Source organism: Suncus etruscus, chromosome 19 (assembly GCF_024139225.1).
Source record: "Suncus etruscus isolate mSunEtr1 chromosome 19, mSunEtr1.pri.cur, whole genome shotgun sequence".
NCBI classification, from domain to species: domain Eukaryota; kingdom Metazoa; phylum Chordata; class Mammalia; order Eulipotyphla; family Soricidae; genus Suncus; species Suncus etruscus.
Genome location: NC_064866.1, coordinates 11,617,376 through 11,637,476, shown reverse-complemented (window position 1 = coordinate 11,637,476; position 20,101 = coordinate 11,617,376). Strand labels below are relative to the sequence as shown.

General features: G+C 44.3%; 1 protein-coding gene and 1 non-coding gene across 2 annotated transcripts in view; one reads left to right on the top strand and one right to left on the bottom strand.

Moving 5' to 3' along the window:
• Window positions 1-19,614, bottom strand: part of ST7L (suppression of tumorigenicity 7 like) — an 86,506-nt gene extending 66,892 nt beyond the window's left edge. The window contains exons 1-3 of the mRNA XM_049765712.1: window positions 19,407-19,614; window positions 15,464-15,546; window positions 3,293-3,455 (exon numbers count right to left, since the gene is read on the bottom strand). Of these exons, the coding sequence (XP_049621669.1) occupies window positions 3,293-3,455; window positions 15,464-15,546; window positions 19,407-19,614 (454 nt within the window). The remainder of the gene's footprint in view (window positions 1-3,292; window positions 3,456-15,463; window positions 15,547-19,406) is intronic.
• On the top strand, window positions 3,710-3,816 carry LOC125997626 (U6 spliceosomal RNA). The gene has a single exon (XR_007491666.1). It is a non-coding gene; the product is annotated as a U6 spliceosomal RNA (small nuclear RNA).
• Window positions 19,615-20,101: the final 487 nt, after the last annotated feature.

Here is a 20,101-nt window from a genome sequence, read left to right as displayed (position 1 = left end):
CACCCAGCAGTGCTCAGGGGCTACTCCTCCTGGCTCTATGCTCAGAAATCGCTCCTGGCAGCTTCTGGAGACCATATGGGATGCCGGGATTCGAACCATTGACCTTCTGCATGACAGGCAAATGCCTTACCTCCATGCTATCTCTCCGGTCCCACTTCCCACCTCTTATTCTTTTTTTTTTTTTTTTTTTGGTTTTTGGGCCATACCCGGCGGTGCTCAGGGGTTACTCCTGGCTGTCTGCTCAGAAATAGCTCCTGGCAGGCACAGGGGACCATATGGGATTCGAACCAACCACCTTTGGTCCTGGATAGGCTGCTTGTAAGGCAAACGCCGATGTGCTATCTCTCCGGGCCCTTATTCCTTTTTTTGATTGGAGAGGCAGGTTCCCCAAGGACTGTATTCCCCAGACTGTATTCCCTTAAATTCATGGATGACTAAAGGTATGCTTAAGGGCTCAGACAGGGGTATCGAGGATCAAACACGGGTCAGGATGCAAGGCCAGTGCCTACTCACACTACTATCTCTCTGGCCCCCAAGTAGTATTTTTTGACTAAACTATCATAGTTCTCAGAGCAGTAGGACAGCAATAGGGCACTTGTTTTGCAGGTAGCCAACCTAAGTGAATTCCCCAAACAATCTTCTTATGGTTGGACAAGCCCCATCAGAAATGAGCTCTAAGCATAGTCAGGAGTAAATCTTGAGCACAGTTGACTATGGCCCCAAAACCAAAAAATAAAATATTAAATAAACTAACATAACTAATAATTAGGTTCATTAAACAAAATATTATTTGTAATTTGTAGAATTCATTTGTATTTTTACTATATGATTACCTCTACCAAATGAAAAGAACAATCATTCAAAAATACGTTACTTTCAAATTTGATGGGCTGGAGCAATAATACAATAGATTCTTTTTTTGTTTGTTTGTTTGTTTGTTTTTTTGTTTTTGGGCCACACCCGGCAGTGCTCAGGGGTTACTCCTGGTTGTTTGCTCAGAAATAGCTCCTGGCAGGCACGGGGGACCATATGGGACACCGGGATTCAAACCAACCACCTTTGGTCCTGGATCGGCTGCTTGCAAGGCAAACGCCGCTATGCTATCTCTCCGGGCCCAATACAATAGATTCTTAAATGCACAGGACCCAGGTTCAAATCCTGGCATCCCATATGATACCCCAAGAAAGGCCAGGAGTAATTCCTGAGTGCAGAGCTAGAAATAAGCTCTGAGCACCATCAGGTAGGGCCCAAAAACAAAAATAAAAAAAATTAACTTTAGAGGTCAGAGTGGTAGAGCAAGCGTGGGGCATTTGCCTTGCACACGCTAAACTAGGACAGACCAAGTGGTTCAATCCTCCAAGCCAGGAGTAATTTTTTTTTTGGGGGGGGGGTTACACACAGCGGCGCTCAGGGGTTATTCCTGGCTCAGCTCTCAGAAATCACCCCTGCCATGGAGGACCATATGGGATCCTGGGATTTGAACCACCATCCATCCTCAGTCAGCTACATGCAAGGCAAACACCCTACAACTGTGCTATTGCTCCAGCCTCCCCTTCAGAAGCGATTTCTGAGTGCATAGCCAGGAGTAACCTCTGAGTGTCACCAGGTATGGTCCAAAAAAGTGAAAAAAAATAAATAAAATAAAATAAAAAATTAGGGGCCGGTGAGGTGGCACTAGAGGTAAGGTATCCGCCTTGCAAGCGCTAGCCAAGGAAGGACCGCAGTTTGATCCCCCAGCGTCCCATATGGTTCCCCCAAGCCAGGGGCAATTTCTGAGTGCATAGCCAGGAGTAACCCCTGAGTATCAAATGGGTGTTGCCCGAAAAAAAAAAAAAAGAAAAAGAAAAAAAACTTAACTTTAACTTTCATAACTACACAATTAATATTTACTTTGTATTACTAGATACATGCAGAGCTAGAGTGGGGAGTTTTTCTTGTCCCAAAAGTCATTTGAATATTTGGGGGTTATTTTGTTTTGTTTTGTTTTTTGTTTCGTTTTTCTGGTTTTTGGGTCCCACCCGGCAGCACTCGGGTTCCTCCTGGCTCTACGCTCAGAAATCGCCCCTGGCAGGCACAGGGGACCATCTGGAATGCCGGGATTCGAACCACCGTCCTTCTGCATGAAAGGCAAACGCCTGACCTCCATGCTATCTCTCTGGCCCCCCCATTTGAATATTTGTAACATCATTTGTGGGCCATACAATACAGGAAGAGAGACCAAGAAGAGTGAGAAACATGTGTGCTGTCTCGTCATGTACCAGGACCACATGGCTTATAAGTGATACATCCCCTAATTTACAGAAACAAGTCACAGTTTAAATATAACAATAGGAGCCAGAGAGATAGCATGGAGGTAAGTCAAGTTTGCCTTTCATGCAGAAGGTCATTGATTCGAATCCCGGCATCCCATATGGTCCCTGGAGCCTGCAAGGAGTGATTTCTAAGCGTGGAGCCAGGAGGAACCCCTAAGCGCTACCAGGTGTGACCCAAAAACCAAAAAAATAAAAAATAAAATAAATAAAATAAAATAAATATAACAAGAGAATATCTATAAATGAGATCTGGATCTCTGTGTAAAGAAAGTGAGAAAAAAGTCTTTTCCTAACTTTAATTTCATAGCAGAGATGGGTAATTGTCTATTTTTCTCCTTTACTAGTAGTCAGAATCCTCTGGACGTATATCCACTGAGAAAAATTATTATAATGATCAGCCACCCTTAGTTATAGATGTTTGACAAAGATCTGACCAATAGTAAGCTGAAATGGTGTGTGTGTGTGTATATATATATATATATATATATATTTTTTTTTTTTGGTTTTTTGGCCACACCCTGTGACGCTCAGGGGTTACTCCTGGCTATGCACTAAGAAATCGATCCTGGCTTGGGGGACCATATGGGACGCCGGGTTATCAAACCCTGGTCCATCCTAGATCAGCGCATGCTAGGCAAACCGCCCTACCGCTTGCACCACCGCTCCAGCCCAAAATGGTATATATCTAAGAGGAGTACTAAAAGGCTGCTATGGGATGAGGAAGGAGAGAAGGGTCCTATTCCTGGCTTGTTCTTCATGTTGATTGGAATGTGAATATTATGGCTAACACCAGGAAAATTATCTTAGGCCACAAGGAAAAACGTAGCTGGCTAATAAAAATTTGGTGATCATCATCTGTGAGAATCTCTAGTTATACATTACATATTTATTTACATGAAGGAAACACCTCTGTGTATTGAATTCTCTATCTCCCACAGCCAAACTTTATAGCTTTGAAAACACAGTAGACAAGTAGTCACCTGACAAGTTCTGTTTGCTGGTTTCACTTTCTCTGTTGCTGGAAGAAGAACTTGGCTCTGAAAATTTGTTTTCTGATCCTCCCATCAGTGGTCGCAAGTGGCTTATAGACACTTGCTCAATAAAAGACGTGCCGTGCTTATGAAAATACCACCATTCGAATATCTATGAAAAGCAGAAAATATTCTTTACTTACAACAGAATTGATCAGTGAATCTTAAGTTTAAAATGAAAGTCTCTCAAGATATTTAATGTAGTGATTTAAATGGACTGTCCACTAAAATAAGCCAAAAAATTATTCCTCAATAACATGTACTGTGTAAAAATATATCCTAGTTTTTTTTGGGGTTATTTGGGGGGGATACACCCAGTAATGCTCAGAGGTGACTCCTGTCTATGTGCTCAAGAATCACTGATAGGTGCTCGCTTCGGCAGCACATATACTAAAATTGGAACGATACAGAGAAGATTAGCATGGCCCCTGCGCAAGGATGACACGCAAATTCGTGAAGCGTTCCATATTTTAAAAAAAAAAAAAAAAAGAATCACTGATAGAGGTCCTTAGGGGACCGTTAGGGGTACCTTCCGTCAAACCTGCATTGATCGTGTGCAAGGCAAATAAATGCCCCACTCACTGTACTACCACTCCAGCACCTGTGTCCTACTTTTACTAGTTTATCCTCATTTTGAAATGTTTATCCTCATTTATCCTAGTTTTGAAATGTTTTGGGGGCAATAGCCACATCCTGTGGGAGAGCTCAGGGGCCATTCTTGGTGGTGATTTCCTGGCTCTATTGCCAAAGACCCACCTTGGTCTATGCTCGGGGACTACACCTTGTGGTTCTTCGTGGATCATATGCAGTAATAAGATTTGAACTGCCATCTACAACTACCTGCAAGGCTAAGTGCTTTAAGTTGATCTTTCCAGCTCGTAATGAAATTTTTCTTAGTGAAGTGGAAGATTTTTTTTTTTTTTTTTTTTGGTTTTTGGGCCACACCCTGTGAGGCTCAGGGGTTACTCCTGGCTATGCGCTCAGAAGTTGCTCCTGGCTTCTTGGGGGACCATATGTGACGCCGGGGGATCGAACCGCGGTCCGTCCTAGGCTAGCGCAGGCAAGGCAGGCACCTTACCTCCAGCGCCACCGCCCGGCCCCGAAGTGGAAGATTTTTATTAAGAAATATGAGGCCGGATGAGGCCGGAGAGATAGCATGGAGGTAAGGTGTTTGCCTTTCATGCAGGAGGTCATCGGTTCGAATCCCGGCGTCCCATATGGTCCCCCGTGCCTGCCAGGAGTAATTTCTGAGCCTGGAGCCAGGAATAACCCCTCAGCACTGCTGGGTGTGACCCAAAAAAAAAACACACACACACAAAAAAAAGAAATATGAGGCCGGAGAGATAGCATGGAAGTAAGGCCTTGCAAACAGGACGGTGGTTCAAATCCCTGCATCCCATATGGTCCCCGAGCCTGCCGGGGGCGATATCTGAGCATAGAGCCAGGAGTAACCCCTGAACGCTGCTGGGTGTGACCCAAACCCACCCAAAATAAAAGAAATATGAGGCCAGGTGTGACCCAAAAAGCAAAAAAAAAAAAAAAAAAAAAATATGAGGGGGACCAGAGAGATAGCATGGAGGTAAGGCACTTGCCTTTCATGCAAAAGGTCGGTTGTTCGAATCCCGGCATCCCATATGGTCCCCTGAGCCTGCCAGGAGCGATTTCTGAGCATAGAGCAAGAAGTAACCCCTGAGCGCGGCCGGGTGTGACCCCCCCCCAAAAAAAAATATGGTAAACTGGTGGTGGGACCAGAGAAATAGAATGGAGGTAATGTGTTTGCCTTGCATGCAGAAGGTCGGTGGTTCGATTTCCGGCATCTCATTTGGTCCCCCGAGCCTGCCAGGAGCGATTTCTGAGCATAGAGCCAGGAGTAATCCCTGAGCGTTGCCAGATGTGACCCAAAAATAAATAAATAAATAAATAAATAAATAGAAATATATTTAAAAATAAAAAAATATGAGGTCCAGAACATTTTGCTGACCCAATTTCAATCCTAAGCAACTACATGTGGCCCACAGAAAAGTAGAGAAGGGAAAGAGAAAAGAGTCCCTCAAAATCAATAAATTATACACTCCAAGAGAGGATGTGTGGGTAACATCTGAATGGAGTTTTGTAAAGTGAGAGAAAAAAAATTAGGCATCCCAAGATGAGAAGTAGGTTCTTCCAGAGTAGACTACTTTCATTAATTTTAATAAATCAGGTAAAACGAGAAGAAACATATTTGTAAATGAAACATTATAAAAGTATACAATTTGGGGCTGGGTAGGTGGCGCTGGAGGTAAGGTGTCTGCCTTGCAAGCGCTAGCCAAGGAAGGACCGCGGTTCGATCCCCCGGCGTCCCATATGGTCCCCCCAAGCCAGGGGTGATTTCTGAGCACATAGCCAGGAGTAACCCCTGAGCGTGAAACGGGTGTGGCCCAAAAACCAAAAAAAAAAAAAAAAAAAGTATACAATTTAAGGGCCAGAGAGATTGCACAGTGAATAGGGCAATTGCTTTGCATGCAGATGACACGATTCTATTCCCAATTCCTTAGATTATCCGTCAAGCCCTTCCAGCAATGATTCCTGAACAGAGCCAGAAGTCCTGACCCAGGGTCTGGCCCAAAAATAAACAACAAAAAAAGTAGGATAATTTCAATGGCTATCATACAAGTAGAAATTTTTCTGACCAAAATAACAAAAGATGATTTATATTGGTGATAGGGACAGTAACCATAGCAACAATGAAAAGCTGATCTTGAGAGAAATGCAAAAGGGATATTACCAGAGTCAGTATTTTAAAGTGCAAAGCAAACACCTTGGCTGCTTTATTCTCTTTAGTCCCTGGGCTTTCTTGAAGGAGAGGAGAAGTTGTTTGGGCCTCATTTGGCTGTGCACAGGGATTACTCCTGGCAGGACTCTGGGACCACAAGTGGTGTGAGGCACTGAACTCAGGTCAGCTGTATGCAAAGTAAGAGTAACTGCTATACTATATATCCAGCTCTCGTTCCAAAAAAATTTTGGAGGGGGCCAAATCTGACCTCAGATTTGCCTCTCTTTTTGTTTTGTTTTGTTTTGTTTTGTTGGGGTTACTCCTGGCTCTGCACACAAAAATTACTCCTGGCAGGCTCTGGTACCATGTGGGATGCCAGGATTAAACCTGGGTTGGCTACATGCAAGGCAAAGGCCCTAGGTGCTTGCTATATCACTCCAACCCCCAGCCTTTAATTCTTTTTTTTTGTTTGTTTTGTTTTTTTTGGTTTTTTTTTTTTGGTTTTTGGGCCACACCCAGTAACGCTCAGGGGTTACTCCTGGCTATGTGCTCAGAAGTTGCTCCTGGCTTGGGGGACCATATGGGACACCGGGGGATCGAACCGCGGTCCGTCCAAGGTTAGCGCAGGCAAGGCAGGCACCTTACCTTTAGCGCCACCGCCCGGCCCCGCCTTTAATTCTTTTAATGAATAAAATATCAAAGACTTTTCTAACCAAGTCTTTTTTTTTTTTTTTTTTGGTTTTTGGACCACACCTGGCGGTGCTCAGGGGTTACTCCTGGCTGTCTGCTCAGAAATAGCTCCTGGCAGGCACGGGGGACCATATGGGACACTGGGATTCGAACCAACCACCTTTGGTCCTGATCGGCTGCTTGAAAGGCAAACTCCGCTGTGCTATCTCTCTGGGCCCCCAAGTCATTTATTTTTAAAAGGCCATAGATTGAATCCAAATCCTCACATGTGCAAAGCATGTATTCTACCACTGAGTTGCATCTCTTTTTTTTGGTTTTTGGGCCACACCTGGTGGTGGCTCAGGAGTTACTCCTGGCTATCTGCTCAAAAATAGCTCCTGGCAGGCACAGGGGACCATATGGGACACCAGGATTCGAACCAACCACCTTTGGTCCTGGATCGGCTGCTTGCAAGGCAAACATCACTGTGCTCTCTCTCCAGACCCTGAGTTGGATCTCTTGTTACATTTTTCAACTACAGGGTAGAAAATTTTCTTATTTTTTAGTTTAAAGCCATATCTATCTGCAGGGGTAACACCTAGTTATAGGGCTGGGGGCTCCAGGATTGCTCCCAGCCTTTCCCAAGTAGAGCATCAGTCCAGTCCAATAAACTATGTCTCTGGCACTGAGTCAGCCTTTTAATATGAATGAGCAATAAAAATAATAATTGCTGGGACCAGAGCGATAGTACAGCAGTAAAGCATTTGCCTGGCCAACACAGGGCAGACCCCGGTTCAAATCCCGGCATCCCATATGGTCCCGAGCTTACCAGGAGTGACTTCTGACCACAGAGTCAGGAGTAACTCCTGAGCACTGCTGGGTGTGACCTCAAAATCAAAAACTAAATAATAATTAATAATAATAACTGCTGATACTTTTTAAGCATTGTGCAACTACTTGTGTACAATATATTATTTAATCCTTACAAACACTAGTTTTAGAGATAGAGACATATACTGAAACTTTATATGACCAGCTTTAATACTAGCCAGAAGTACAGCTGAATTCTTACTCAGGATTTTGCCTGTCTCAAGAGTTTCTAGCAATCAAAGCAAGAGCCATAGTACAATAGGTCGTGTGCTTGCCTTGCTAATCTGGATTTAATCCCCAACACATACAGTCTCCCAGTCCCTGCCAGGAGTGATCCCCGAAGCAGTATAAAAACAGGTAGTCCAAGACCAACAAATAAAAAATTAAAATTAAATGTTACTTCAAGCTTCTAATTTTTATGAATTTAAAATGCTGGTGTTAGAGACTACATCAAATTAAAGAGTTTCTGTATGTCAAAAGAAAATGAGCTAAAATTAAAAGACAGCTATTAGAATGTGAAAAAAGGGGCCCGGAGAGATAGCACAGCCCGGAGAGATAGCACAGCGGCGTTTGCCTTGCAAGCAGCCAATCCAAGACCTAAGGTGGTTGGTTCAAATCCCGGTGTCCCATATGGTCCCCCGTGCCTGCCAGGAGCTATTTCTGAGCAGACAGCCAGGAGTAACCCCTGAGCACTGCCGAGTGTGGCCCAAAAACCAAAAAAAAAAAAAAGAAAGAATGTGAAAAAAGATTTGCATCCAATACATCATCTTCAATAAGACTAATATCTAGGCTATATAAAATACTCAGAAAAATTGGGGGGGGACAAAAAAAAAAGAAAAGAAAATACTCAGAAAAATCAACAACAAAAAAATCAAAAACTCCATCAAGGGGTCAGAGAGGTGGCACAAGCGGTAGAGTGTTTGCCTTGTTCACACTGACCTAGGATAGACCTCAATTTGATCCCCCAGAGTCCCATATGGAACCCCAAGCCAGGAGCGATTTCTGAGAGCACAGCCAGGAGTAACCCCTGCGCAACACCAAGTGTGGCCCAAAACCAAAAACGACAATAACAAAAAAAAAAAAATGAGGAGTGGGGCCAGGCGGTGGCGCAAGAGGTAAGGTGCCTGCCTTGCCTGCGCTAGCCTTGGACGGACCGCGGTTCGATCCCCTGGTGTCCCATATGGTCCCCCAAGCCAGGAGCAACTTCTGAGCGCATAGCCAGGAGTAACCCCTGAGCGTCAACGGGTGTGGCCCAAAAACCAAAAAAAAAAAAAAAATGAGGAGTGAAGAACAGAGCCAATAGCAAAATGGTTAGGGCATTTGCCTTGCACCTAGCTGACTGGGTTCAATCCCCAGCAACCCTATGGCCTTTCGACCCTGACGAGTAATTTTGAAGCGTAGAGCCAGGAGTAACCCCTGAATGCTCCTCACCAGAAAAAAAGTGGGGTGGGAAGTTGAGGGTCCAGAGTGATAGAACAGTTGGTAGGGTATTTACCCTGCACACAGCTAACATGGGTTTAATCCCCAGAACCCTAAATTGTTCCCTGAGCCTTTCAAGAGAGATTTCTTTGTACACAGCCAGGAATAACCCGAGCACCACTGGGGGTGACCCAAAAACAAAAAAAAATAACAAACAAAAATGGAGAGTGAAAATGAATAGGAAATTCTCTAAGGAAGACTGACAAATGCATAACAAACAGGTATATGAAAAAATACTCATCATCACTTATTATTAGGGTGGTCTAATCAAGACCACAATAAAATATCACCTCACACCAAAGAATGGAACATATCAAAAGTACTGGAAACAAGTGCCAGAGAAACAGTACTGAGGGGTGACTACCTGCCTTGTATGAGGCCAACCCAGGTTCAATTCTTAGTATGCACAGAGTCCAGAGTACAACCAGAAATAGTTCCTGAGTACGGAGCTAGGAGTAACCACTGAGCATTACTGTGACAAATAAAAATAAAACAAAAAATGGGAACAATATGTGTTAGTAGGGCTGTGGAAAAAGAAACTCGAATTCACTTATGGTGGGAATGTTGCCTGGTACAACCCTATGAAAAAGTTGGAGAGTTCTCAATAAACTTAGCATTTAAGTTGCTATATAACCCAGCAATTCCATTTTTGGGTATCTGCAACTCAAGACAGGAAAACATTCATTTAAAAGGACCTATTGGCCGCATGCAAGGCAAACACCCTACTGCTGTGATATCTCTCTGGCCCTCAAAAGGACCTATGTATTGCATCCCAGCACTTAGTATAACAGCTAAGATTTGGATCAATCTAGAAGTCCCATGATAAGATCATTAAGATGTGGTAAAGAATGATAAAATAGAGGCTGGAGTGGTGGCACAAATGGTAAGGCGTCTGCCTTGCACGCACTAGCCTAGGATGGTCTGTGGTTTGATCCCTAGTGTCCCATAAGGTTCCCCAAGCCAGGAGTGATTTCTGAGTGCATAGCCAGGAGTAACCCCTGAGCATCACTGGGTGTGGCTGAAAAAAAAACAAAATAAAAAAACAAAACAAACAAAAAAAGAATGATAAAATCATGCAATCTGATGCAACATGAATGGTACTGGAAGATAAATAAAGCAAGCCAGAAGAAGAGTAAACAGGATACTTTCACTTTTATGTAGTATTTAGAATAACTGGATGTTTGGCCTGGAACAACAGCACAGTGAGGAGGGTATTTGCATTATATGTGATCAAACTGGATTTGATCTCTGGCATCCCAGATCATCACCCAGGCACTGCAAGGTGTAGTACTTGAGTGCAGAATCAGGAGTAATCCCAATTGTTGTCGGTGTGGTCCAAAAACAAAAGCAAACAAAAATTAGAAATTGGATGAGGAAATGCAATGTTGTTCTTTGGTTTGGTTTGTTTTGGGGCCACATCCAGCAGTGCTCAGGGGTTATCCTGGCTCTGTGCTCATCACATGGGGCCGGAGCAGTGGCATAGCAGTAGGGTGTTTGCCTTGCAAGCAGCTGACCTAGGACGGACCTAGGGTTCGATCCCCCATCATCCCATATGGTCCCCCGAGCCAGGGGCAATTTCTGAGTGCATAGCCAGCAGTAACCCCTGAGCATCATCAGATGTGGCCCAAAACCAAAAATAAGAAATTGCTAGGGCTGGAGAGATAGCATGAAGGTAAGACATTTGCCTTGTATGTAGGACAGTGGTTTGAATCTCAGCATCCCATATGGTTTCCTGAGCCTGCCAGGAGAGATTTCTGAGCGTAGAGCTAGGAGTAACCCCTGAGCACTGCCGGGTGTGACCCAAAAAGCAAAAAAAAAAAAAACAACTGCTCTTGGCAGACTCAGGGGATCATATGGGATGCTGGGGAATCGAACCTAGGTCCATCCTGGGCTGGCAGCATGCACGGCTAATGCCCTACATGCAATGTTTTAAAGGAACAATGCAGAGATCACCCTTGGCCCCAGCATCTCAAGAGGAGAGGAAAGAAATCAAGGAATACGTGGCCGGAAGATAGCTTGGAGGTAGAGCATTTGCCTTGCGTGCAGAAGGATGGTTGGTGGTTCAAATCCCAGCATCCCATATGGTCCCCCAAGCCTGCCAGGAGCGATTTCTGAGCACAGAGTCAGGAGTAGCCGCTGGGCGCTGCCCAGTGTGACCCAAAAACGAAAGGAAGGAAGGAAGGAAGGAAGGAAGGAAGGAAGGAAGGAAGGAAGGAAGGAAGGAAGGAAGGAGGAAGGAAGGAAGGAAGGAAGGAAGGAGGGAGGGAGGGAGGGAGGGAGGGAGGGAGGGAGGGAGGGAGGGGGAGGGACGGAGGGAGGGAGGGAGAGGGAGGGAGGGAGGGAGGGAGAGAGAGAGAGAGAGAGAGAGAGAAAGAGAGAGAGAGAGAGAGAAAGAAAGAAAGAAAGAAAGAAGAAAGAAAGAAGAGAAAGAAAGAAAGAAAGAAAGAAGAAGAAAAGAAGAAAGAAAAGAAAGAAGAAAGAAAGAAAGAAAGAAAGAAAGAAAGAAAGAAAGAAAGAAGAAAGAGAAAGAAAGAAAGAAAGAAAGAAAGAAAGAAAGAAAGAAAGAAAGAAAGAAAGAAAGAAAGAAAGAAAGAAAGAAATCAAGGAATACTGGGAGAAGAGGCAGAGAAGAACCTACAGGGGGCACGGCCAAGGGGATCATCAGTACATCAGTGGTGGAAAGAAATGGTACAACTAAATAACGAAACCAGAGTAGACAGCACTGAAAACAAGAGATCCTACATTAGACAAACAAAAAGCAAAAAAGTGTCAGTCAAGATACAAGCAGGAGGAGGCCAGGAGAAATAGCACAGCTGTAAGACATCTGCCTTGCATGTAGCTGATCCAGGACAGATGGTAGTGAGAATCTTGGCATCCCACATGGTCCCCGTGCCTGCCAGGAGCGTTTCCTGAGCGCCGCCAGGTGTGGCCCAAAAACGAAACAACAAAAACGGGGCCGGAGAGATAGCATGAGGTAAGGTGTTTGCCTTTCATGCAGAAGGTCGGTGGTTCGAATCCCGGCATCCCATATGGTCTCCCGAGCCTGCCAGGGGCGATTTCTGAGCATGGAGCCAGAAAGTGACCCCTGAGCGCTGCCGGGTGTGACCCAAAAACCAAAAAAATAAATAAATAAATAATAATAATAATAATAATAAAATAAATTACAAGTGGAAGGGGCTGGAGTGACAGCACAGTGAAAGAACAGTGGTAGGGCATTTACCTTGCACCCAGGTTCGATCCTCACCATCCCATACGGTCCCCAAGCCTGCTAGGAGCGATTTCTGAGCACAGAGCAAGGAGTAACCCCGTAGTGCCACCAGATGTCCCCCGCCAAAAAAGAGATATAAGCTGGAATTAGGGGGTGTGAGAAGACTTAGGAACACTGGAAGAGGGAAGTTGGTGCTGGAGTGCTGTATATCTAACTCAACTATAAATAATTTAATAAAATACAACTTAAAAATAAAATTAAATGCCGGTTTTATTATTTTTTGGGGGGTGGGAGACCACACCTGATGCAACTCAAGATCCACCCAGCCCTGTACTGAGGAATCACAGCTGGTGGTGGCTAGAGACCCATATGGGATGCTAAGGAATTGAAACCAGATTAGCTGAGTGCAAGGCAAGCTCCTTACCTCCTACACTATCTCACTGACCCCAAAAATGCATTTTAAAACAAAAATTGAGAAAGAGGGGATACAACAGATAGGGTGTCTGCCGAGCTCGTAACCCACCCAAGTTAAATAACTTGGATCTCTGGCATCCAATATGGTCCCCTGACCCTCCAGGAGCGATTCCTGAGCACAGAGCCAGGAGTAACCCCTAAGTACAGCTAGGTGCAACCCCAAAACAAAAATAAAAACAAAAAAGAATACTTAATTAGTAGCCTAAGAAGTAAATAAAGGAGCCGGAGGGACAATAATTACAGCACACCACATATGGGCCTGAGCCCCACCGGGAGTGATCCCTGAGCACAAAATAAAAAACAAAACAAGAGGCCAAAGCGGGGCACAAGCGGTAAGACGTCTGCTTTGCTCGAGCTAGCCTAGGTCTGACCACAGCTCGATCCCCCAGTGTCCCATATGGTCCCCCGAGCCAGGTGCGATTTCTGAGTGCATAGCCAGGAGTAACCCCTGACCATCACCAGGGGTGGTAAAAACAAAACAAAACAAATCAAAACAAAAAGCCAATAAATTTTATAGTGACAGTTTTCATCCTAAAGTACCCAATAATTTGTTTAAAGTAGAGATAAAGATTTTTCTTGCCCTACCTACATTTCACTTCAATAGCCTGATCCAAAAACAAAAATATGAGCATAGTACCTATTTTAAAAATAAAAACAAAAACAAAATAAATAAATAAATAAATAAAAATAAAAACAAAAAACCTTCAAACTCAGATCTGGAGAGATAGCATGAAGGTGGGGCATTTGCCTTACATGCAGGACGGTGGTTCAAATCCCGGCATCCCTTGTGGTCCCCCGAGCCTGCCAGGAGCGATTTCTGAGCGTAGAGCCAGGAGTGATCCCTCAGTGCTGCCGGGTGTGACCCAAAAATCAAAAACCAAAAAAAAATAAAAAAATAAAAAAATAAATAAAGCAAACAAAAAAAAAAAACCTTCAAAATAAAAAATAAAAAACCCAGCACATACTATCACTTGCCTCACACATGGTCAACCTGGGTTTGGTTCCCTTCAGCCCATACACTTCCAGTGCAGAGAGAGACAGGAGTAACTAGCCTTGAGCATCATCGAGTTAGTCCCAAATGCAACAATAAAGAGAAAACAAATAAAAAAGTTAACCCACAAAAGCCCAACTTCCCAAATGTCATTATTTATATTATAGATGGAGAGCACCACCTAGAGATGAGGGAAAGTACAGAAATATTCATTGACCAGGCAAGCCAGGAGTATGAATCCTAAAATTTTTATATTCATCAGTATTTTCTAAAATTATATGCTCTAGACACAAATACTTCCTATGAGTATAATAGGAATATAATATGAAACAAAAAACTTTATTTGGGGGCCCGGAGAGATAGCACAGCGGCATTTGCCTTGCAAGCAGCCGATCCAGGACCAAAGGTGGTTGGTTCGAATCCCGGTGTCCCATATGGTCCCCCGTGCCTGCAGGAGCTATTTCTGAGCAGACAGCCAGGAGTAACCCCTGAGCACACCGGGTGTGACCCAAAAACCAAAAAAAAAAAAAAACAAAAAAAAACTTTATTTGGGGGCTGGAGCAGTGGTGCTAGAGGTAAGTGCGAGTGCTAGCCTAGGACAGACCACAGTTTTTTCCCCCAGCGTCCCATATGGTCCCCCCAAGCCAGGGGCAATTTTTGAGCACTTAGCCAGGAGTAACCCCTGAGCATCAAAGAGATGTGGCCCAAAAAACAAAAACAAAAAAAATAGTTAAGGAGGGGGCCGGAGAGATAGCATGGAGGTAATGCATTTGCTTTGCATGCAGAAGGACGGTGGTTCAAATCCCGACATCCCATATGGTCCCCGGGCCTGCCAGGGGCGATTTCTGAGCATAGAGCCAGGAGTAAACCCTGAGTGCTGCCAGGTGTGACCCAAAAAGACAATAGATGATAGATTGATTGATAGATAGATAGATAGATAGATAGATAGATAGATAGATAGATAGATAGATAGATAGATAGATAGATAGGTAGATAGATAGAGAGAGAGAGATAGAGAGAGATAGAGAGATAGATAGAGAGATAGAGAGATAGATAGATAGATAGATAAAGCTTTAAAATAATCATTAAAAGGGGCCGGAAAGATATCATGAAGGTAAGGCATTTGCCTTTCATACAGAGGGACGGTGGTTCGAATCCCAGCATCCCATATGGTCCCCCGAGCCTGCCTGGAGCGATTTCTGAGCAGAGAGCCAGGAGTAACCTCTGAGCAAAGCCGGGTGTGACCCCCCCCCCCAAAACAAAATCATTAAAAAAAAAAATGGAAGATCTGAAGTAATACTGGTATTCAATTCTATGTGGCAACAATTAGCTTCAGACATTTTTAGAAACATGCACTATCTAGATGACATAGAACTCAAAGTAAACAGGAATTTTTAATTTTTACCATCTATCTATTTCACTCATGTTTTATTATCACCCTGGGTTCTCTAAGCATATAGTCTTAATCCAATCTTCTGCCCCATCCCCAATCTGAGTACATGAAATTTTTTAAAACCAAAAATGAATTCTTGCAATCTCTAAAATGGAGATTGAGACATTTCTTGTGTTGAAACATATTTTGAGAATGATGGGCTATACTTAGAATTATTGTACGCACAGAATAAGATTTCATTAAATCTGACCAAAGCATAAAGGAAGGAAATGAAAACTACTTACAAATATTAGTCCTGATATCAAAGAAGATGTCCCTGTAAGTGCCACATAGAATTTGGGCGTCAATGAATTTAAAAATACTGTTACTGCCAAAAGAAAAATAATCAAAGTTACAAAATGCAAATTTAAAGTATTTCATTACAAATGTACAGATGTCTTTATAAATGAATAAAAAATTATTAACATATGAGATTCATTAGGAAAGTTACAATTTTTCCAAAGCGACTTTAAATTATTATTTTTAGTTTCTTATTAAATCCTGATTGGTTTCTCTGTTTTTTGGGTCACACCCAGCAGTGCTCAGGGTTTACTCCTGGCTCTGAGCTCAGAAGTTGCTCCTGGCAGGTTTGGGGCACCATATGGGATGCCAGAATTCAAACTGGGGTCCTTTCTGTGTTGGCTGCATGCAAGACAAATGCTTTACTGCCATGCTATCCCTCTGCGCCCTAAATTCTGATTTTATTTCTTATCAGACCTTTAAAGTTCTTTTACACGTTTAAGATTATAGTTGATTTGTTAAGTAAAGCTTGCTTTTGAGATTTATGAGATTATAAATCATACCGTACTTCGACAAAAATGTTGTAAAATATAAGGAAATTCTAAACAAACATTCAATTACAAGGGAAGTCTAAAACAGTTTCGTAATTCTTTTAGCAACAAATCATTGCTTTAGAGGGCAGGAAAGAGCTTCTTTGAGAGGCTGGAAAGATAGTACAGAGGGTAGGATGCTTGCCTTGCAATAGGCTCACCCCTTAGTGCCCAGCCAAGAGTAAGCCCCAAGCATAGTTGAATATGGCTCAAAACGATGAGTTTATTTGATAAAAATCTGCTAGAGAGCAAAAATCTCAGAAAGAAATGACAAAGGGGCTGGAGAGATATTATAGTAAGCAGGGCACTTGCTTTAAAAGTGGCCAATCTGGAGAACCATATATTATGTTCCACCAAATAAGAGGGAGAGGGAGAGATAGGGAGGGCTGGGGGAGGGGGGAGGAGGGGAGGAGGCGAGAAAATATCTAAGCAGTCCCTGTAATTAGCTCACTGGAATCTTGGACCAAATTATTTACTTCAAATAATCATCTCGTGAGTACATTGCATTTTTTAAAGAAATAAAAATTCACACAGGAGGGTCCGGAGCGGTGGCACAGCGGTACAGCCTTTTGCCTCGCACACAGCTGACCTAGGACAATCCCCCCATCCCAAGCCCTCCAGGAGTGATTCCTGCGAGCAGAGCCTGAGCACTTCTGGGTGTGACCCAAACACAAAATAAAACATAGGGGGGGTGTTCCAAATACCATGTATCCCTCAAAACACAAACAACAACAAAAATTAACTCTTTCAAAGAGTCTGGGAAGGTAGGCTGGAAAGACAGTATAACGGGTAGAGCATTTGCCTTGTACTTGGCCTACTAGAGTTTAATCCCCATCATCCCATATGGTCTCCCGGGTACTGCTAGAGTGATTCCTGAGGGCAGAGCCAGGAGTACCCTTGAATACCAACGAGTGTGCCAGCCCCCCCCAAAAAAAGACTGGAAGGGCAATATAGCTCACTTTACAGTTTTGTATATTAATTTGCACAAGTAGTACATAAGTTCTAAAAAGTCCAAATCATGGGACTGGAGCATTGACACAGTGGTAGGGTGTTTGCCTTGCACATAGCTGACCCAGGACAAACCTGGCTTTGATCCCCAGGTGTCCCATATGGTCCCCCAAGCCAGGAGCAATTTCTGAGCGCATAGCCAGGAGTAACCCCTGAGCATCACCTGGTGTGACCCCCCCTCCCAAAAAAAAAGTCCAAAACATTCAAGAACACCATGTCAGATTGCCGAATTATCACATGGGGGAACATTTTTAAAAACACTTTAAGGGGCCAGAGAGATAGCACAGCAGTAAGGCATTTGCCTTACATGCAGAAGGACAGTGGTTCGAATCCGGGCATCCCATATGGTCCTTAGAGCCTACAGGGGGCAATTTCTGAGCGTAGACCTAGGAGTAGCCCCTGAGCGCTGCCGGGTGTGGCCCAGAAACCAAAATAAATAAATAAATAAAAAGACTAAATGAGGGGCCAGAGCTATAGCACAGCAGTAGGGCATTTGCCTTGCACGCAGCCAACCCAGAACTGATGGTGGTCCGAATCCCGGCATCCCATATGGTCCCCAGAGTCTACATGGGGCAATTTCTGAGCACACAGCCAGGAATAGCCCCTGAGCATCACCTAGTGTGACCCAAAAACCAAACACAAACAAACAAAAAAAAAAACATTTCAAATAAGATTTGTAATTCAAGGGGGGGGGATGATTTGTTGTGGCAAAATTTCAAGAAAATAAAAACACTTTAAATGAAAAAAAAAATCTCCAATATAAAAGATCACAAAAAAAAAAAAAGTCAATAAAAGGACCATTTGGCCATTTGCAAATTCTTTCCCTCTCTAGAGAGAAACTTTTGTTTTTATTTGTTTTTTTGTTTGTTTGTTTTTTGGGCCACACCCATTTGACGCTCAGGGGTTACTCCTGGCTATGCGCTCAGAAATCGCCCCTGGCTTGGGGGACCATATGGGACGCCAGGGGATCGAACCGCGGTTTTGATCCTTGGCTAGCGCTTGCAAGGCAGACACCTTACCTCTAGCGCCACCATCCCGGCCCCGCTAGAGAGAAACTTTAACAGAAACACTTCCATCTTGTTTGAAGCTGCTGCTCAGATATTTCACTGAAACACTGTGATGACCTGGTAAGCTGGTAAGAGGCCTACTGCTTCTTCCATCAACTGCTTCCCAAGTTTAAGTTTGTGCAGACCCCACAGAAATCACAGAAGTCCAGGTTGGGCTGGGACTCCCTTACTACTAGCTCTCTCTCTCCCTGTAGAACAAGAGAACAAAAGTGGTCTTTCTCTTCGATGGGCGTTTTAGTCGAGAAAACCATCTCTTGGGGACTGAAACAAGTCTGTTTCTGAGCACTTTCTGCACAGAAAACTTTTCAGAACAACTGGAATGAAATTGGCTTCAGGTCGGGGTGGGTGGGGTTCCTCTGGTTCTATGGGGTTGGCCAGGAAGGTAAGAGTTCAGCAATTTGGGCCCGGAGAGATGGCACAGCGGCATTTGCCTTGCAAGCAGCCGATCCAGGACCTAAAGTGATTGGTTCGAATCCCGGTGTCCCATATGGTCCCCCGTGCCTGCCAGGAGCTATTTCTGAGCAGACAGCCAGGAGTAACTCCTGAACACTGCCGGGTGTGGCCCAAAACAAAAAAAAAAAAAAAAAAAAAAGAGTTCAGCAATTTGAACATGGAACACGCTCAGTTAAGTCTCTGTCTGTTGTCTGGGCATGGAGAGTCACAAGCCTGACATATCAAGGTGGCGCCAGGGAGATAGCATGGAGGTACAGCGTCTGCCTTGCATGCAGAAGGGCGGTTGTTCGAATCCGGGCATCGAACAGGGTTCCCCTTCAGCCTGCCAGGAGCAATTTCTGAGCGTAGAGCCTGAGGCCTGCCGGGTGTGACCCCAAAACCCAAAAAAAAAAAAAAAAAGATTGTCATATAAGACTCGTTCCAGAATTTTCCAAGAGCTCCAAAGTTTCCAGTATTTTCCAAGAGCTCCAAAATTGGGGAACCAGGATTGTGGGGGTGGGGTGGGGGTTGTTTTCCCAATTTGGCTCCAATTCCAGAATTCTCCAAAAACTCCAAAATTGGGGGCCAGGGATGGAAGTTGTTTTCCCCATTTGGAACCCCATTCTGATGGAGTTTCCAGCCAGGCATCAATTTGGGGCAAGCTGGGGTGCAGCCTGGGCACCCCCAGTCTGCAGGGAGAGGGGAGGAGCCAAGCTCTGACAGTCAGCCGTTGGAGAAAAGGGGTGACAGACCCCAGAAGCCACGGGGTGACCCCCAAAATGGGAACTTGGAAACTGTCAAGCCCTGCACCTGGCTCCGCCCTGGCCCCACCGGAAGTGCAGGCCTCTCACCCGCGGCCATGTTTTCACACAGTCTCAGCGGGCCCCGCAGCGCGTACAGCAGCCCCAGGCCCGCCACGAGCCACAGCGACAGCCCAGGGCCCGCCAGCCACGTCCGCAGGCGCCCCCGCAGGCCCGGCGGAGGCCTCGGACCCAGGGCCGGGCCCGCAGAGGCCGCGTCGGGCGCAGCTTCCGCCCCGCCGTCTCCGTCGTCCGCCATGTTGGCGCCCCGCCGCCGGAACCAGAGAGGAGCGGAGGCTAGAAGGGCTGGAACAAGCGAGAGGATCTGTGGGATAGAGGGGCCGGGAGCGTGCGAGCGAGGGATTCTGGGATCGCGGCGGGCGGACCCGGGCTGGCTGCTTCTCGCCCCACCCACTGCCACCACCACCTAGCTGGCAGGAGACATTTCTGAGCGCAGAGCCAGGAGAAACCCCTGAGCGTCGCTGGGTGTGGCCCAAAACCAAAACCAAACAAACAAACACATAAATAAATAATAAAATAAAAAATAAAATAAAATAGACAATAAAATTAAATGAATAAATAAAATAAAATATAAATTAAATTAATATAATAAAATAAATAAAATAAAACAAATATAATAAAGTAAATAAAATAAAATAAAATAAATTGAATTAAGTTAATAAATAAAATATAAAATAAAGTAATAAAGTAAAAATAAAATAATAAGATAAATAAAATAAAATGAA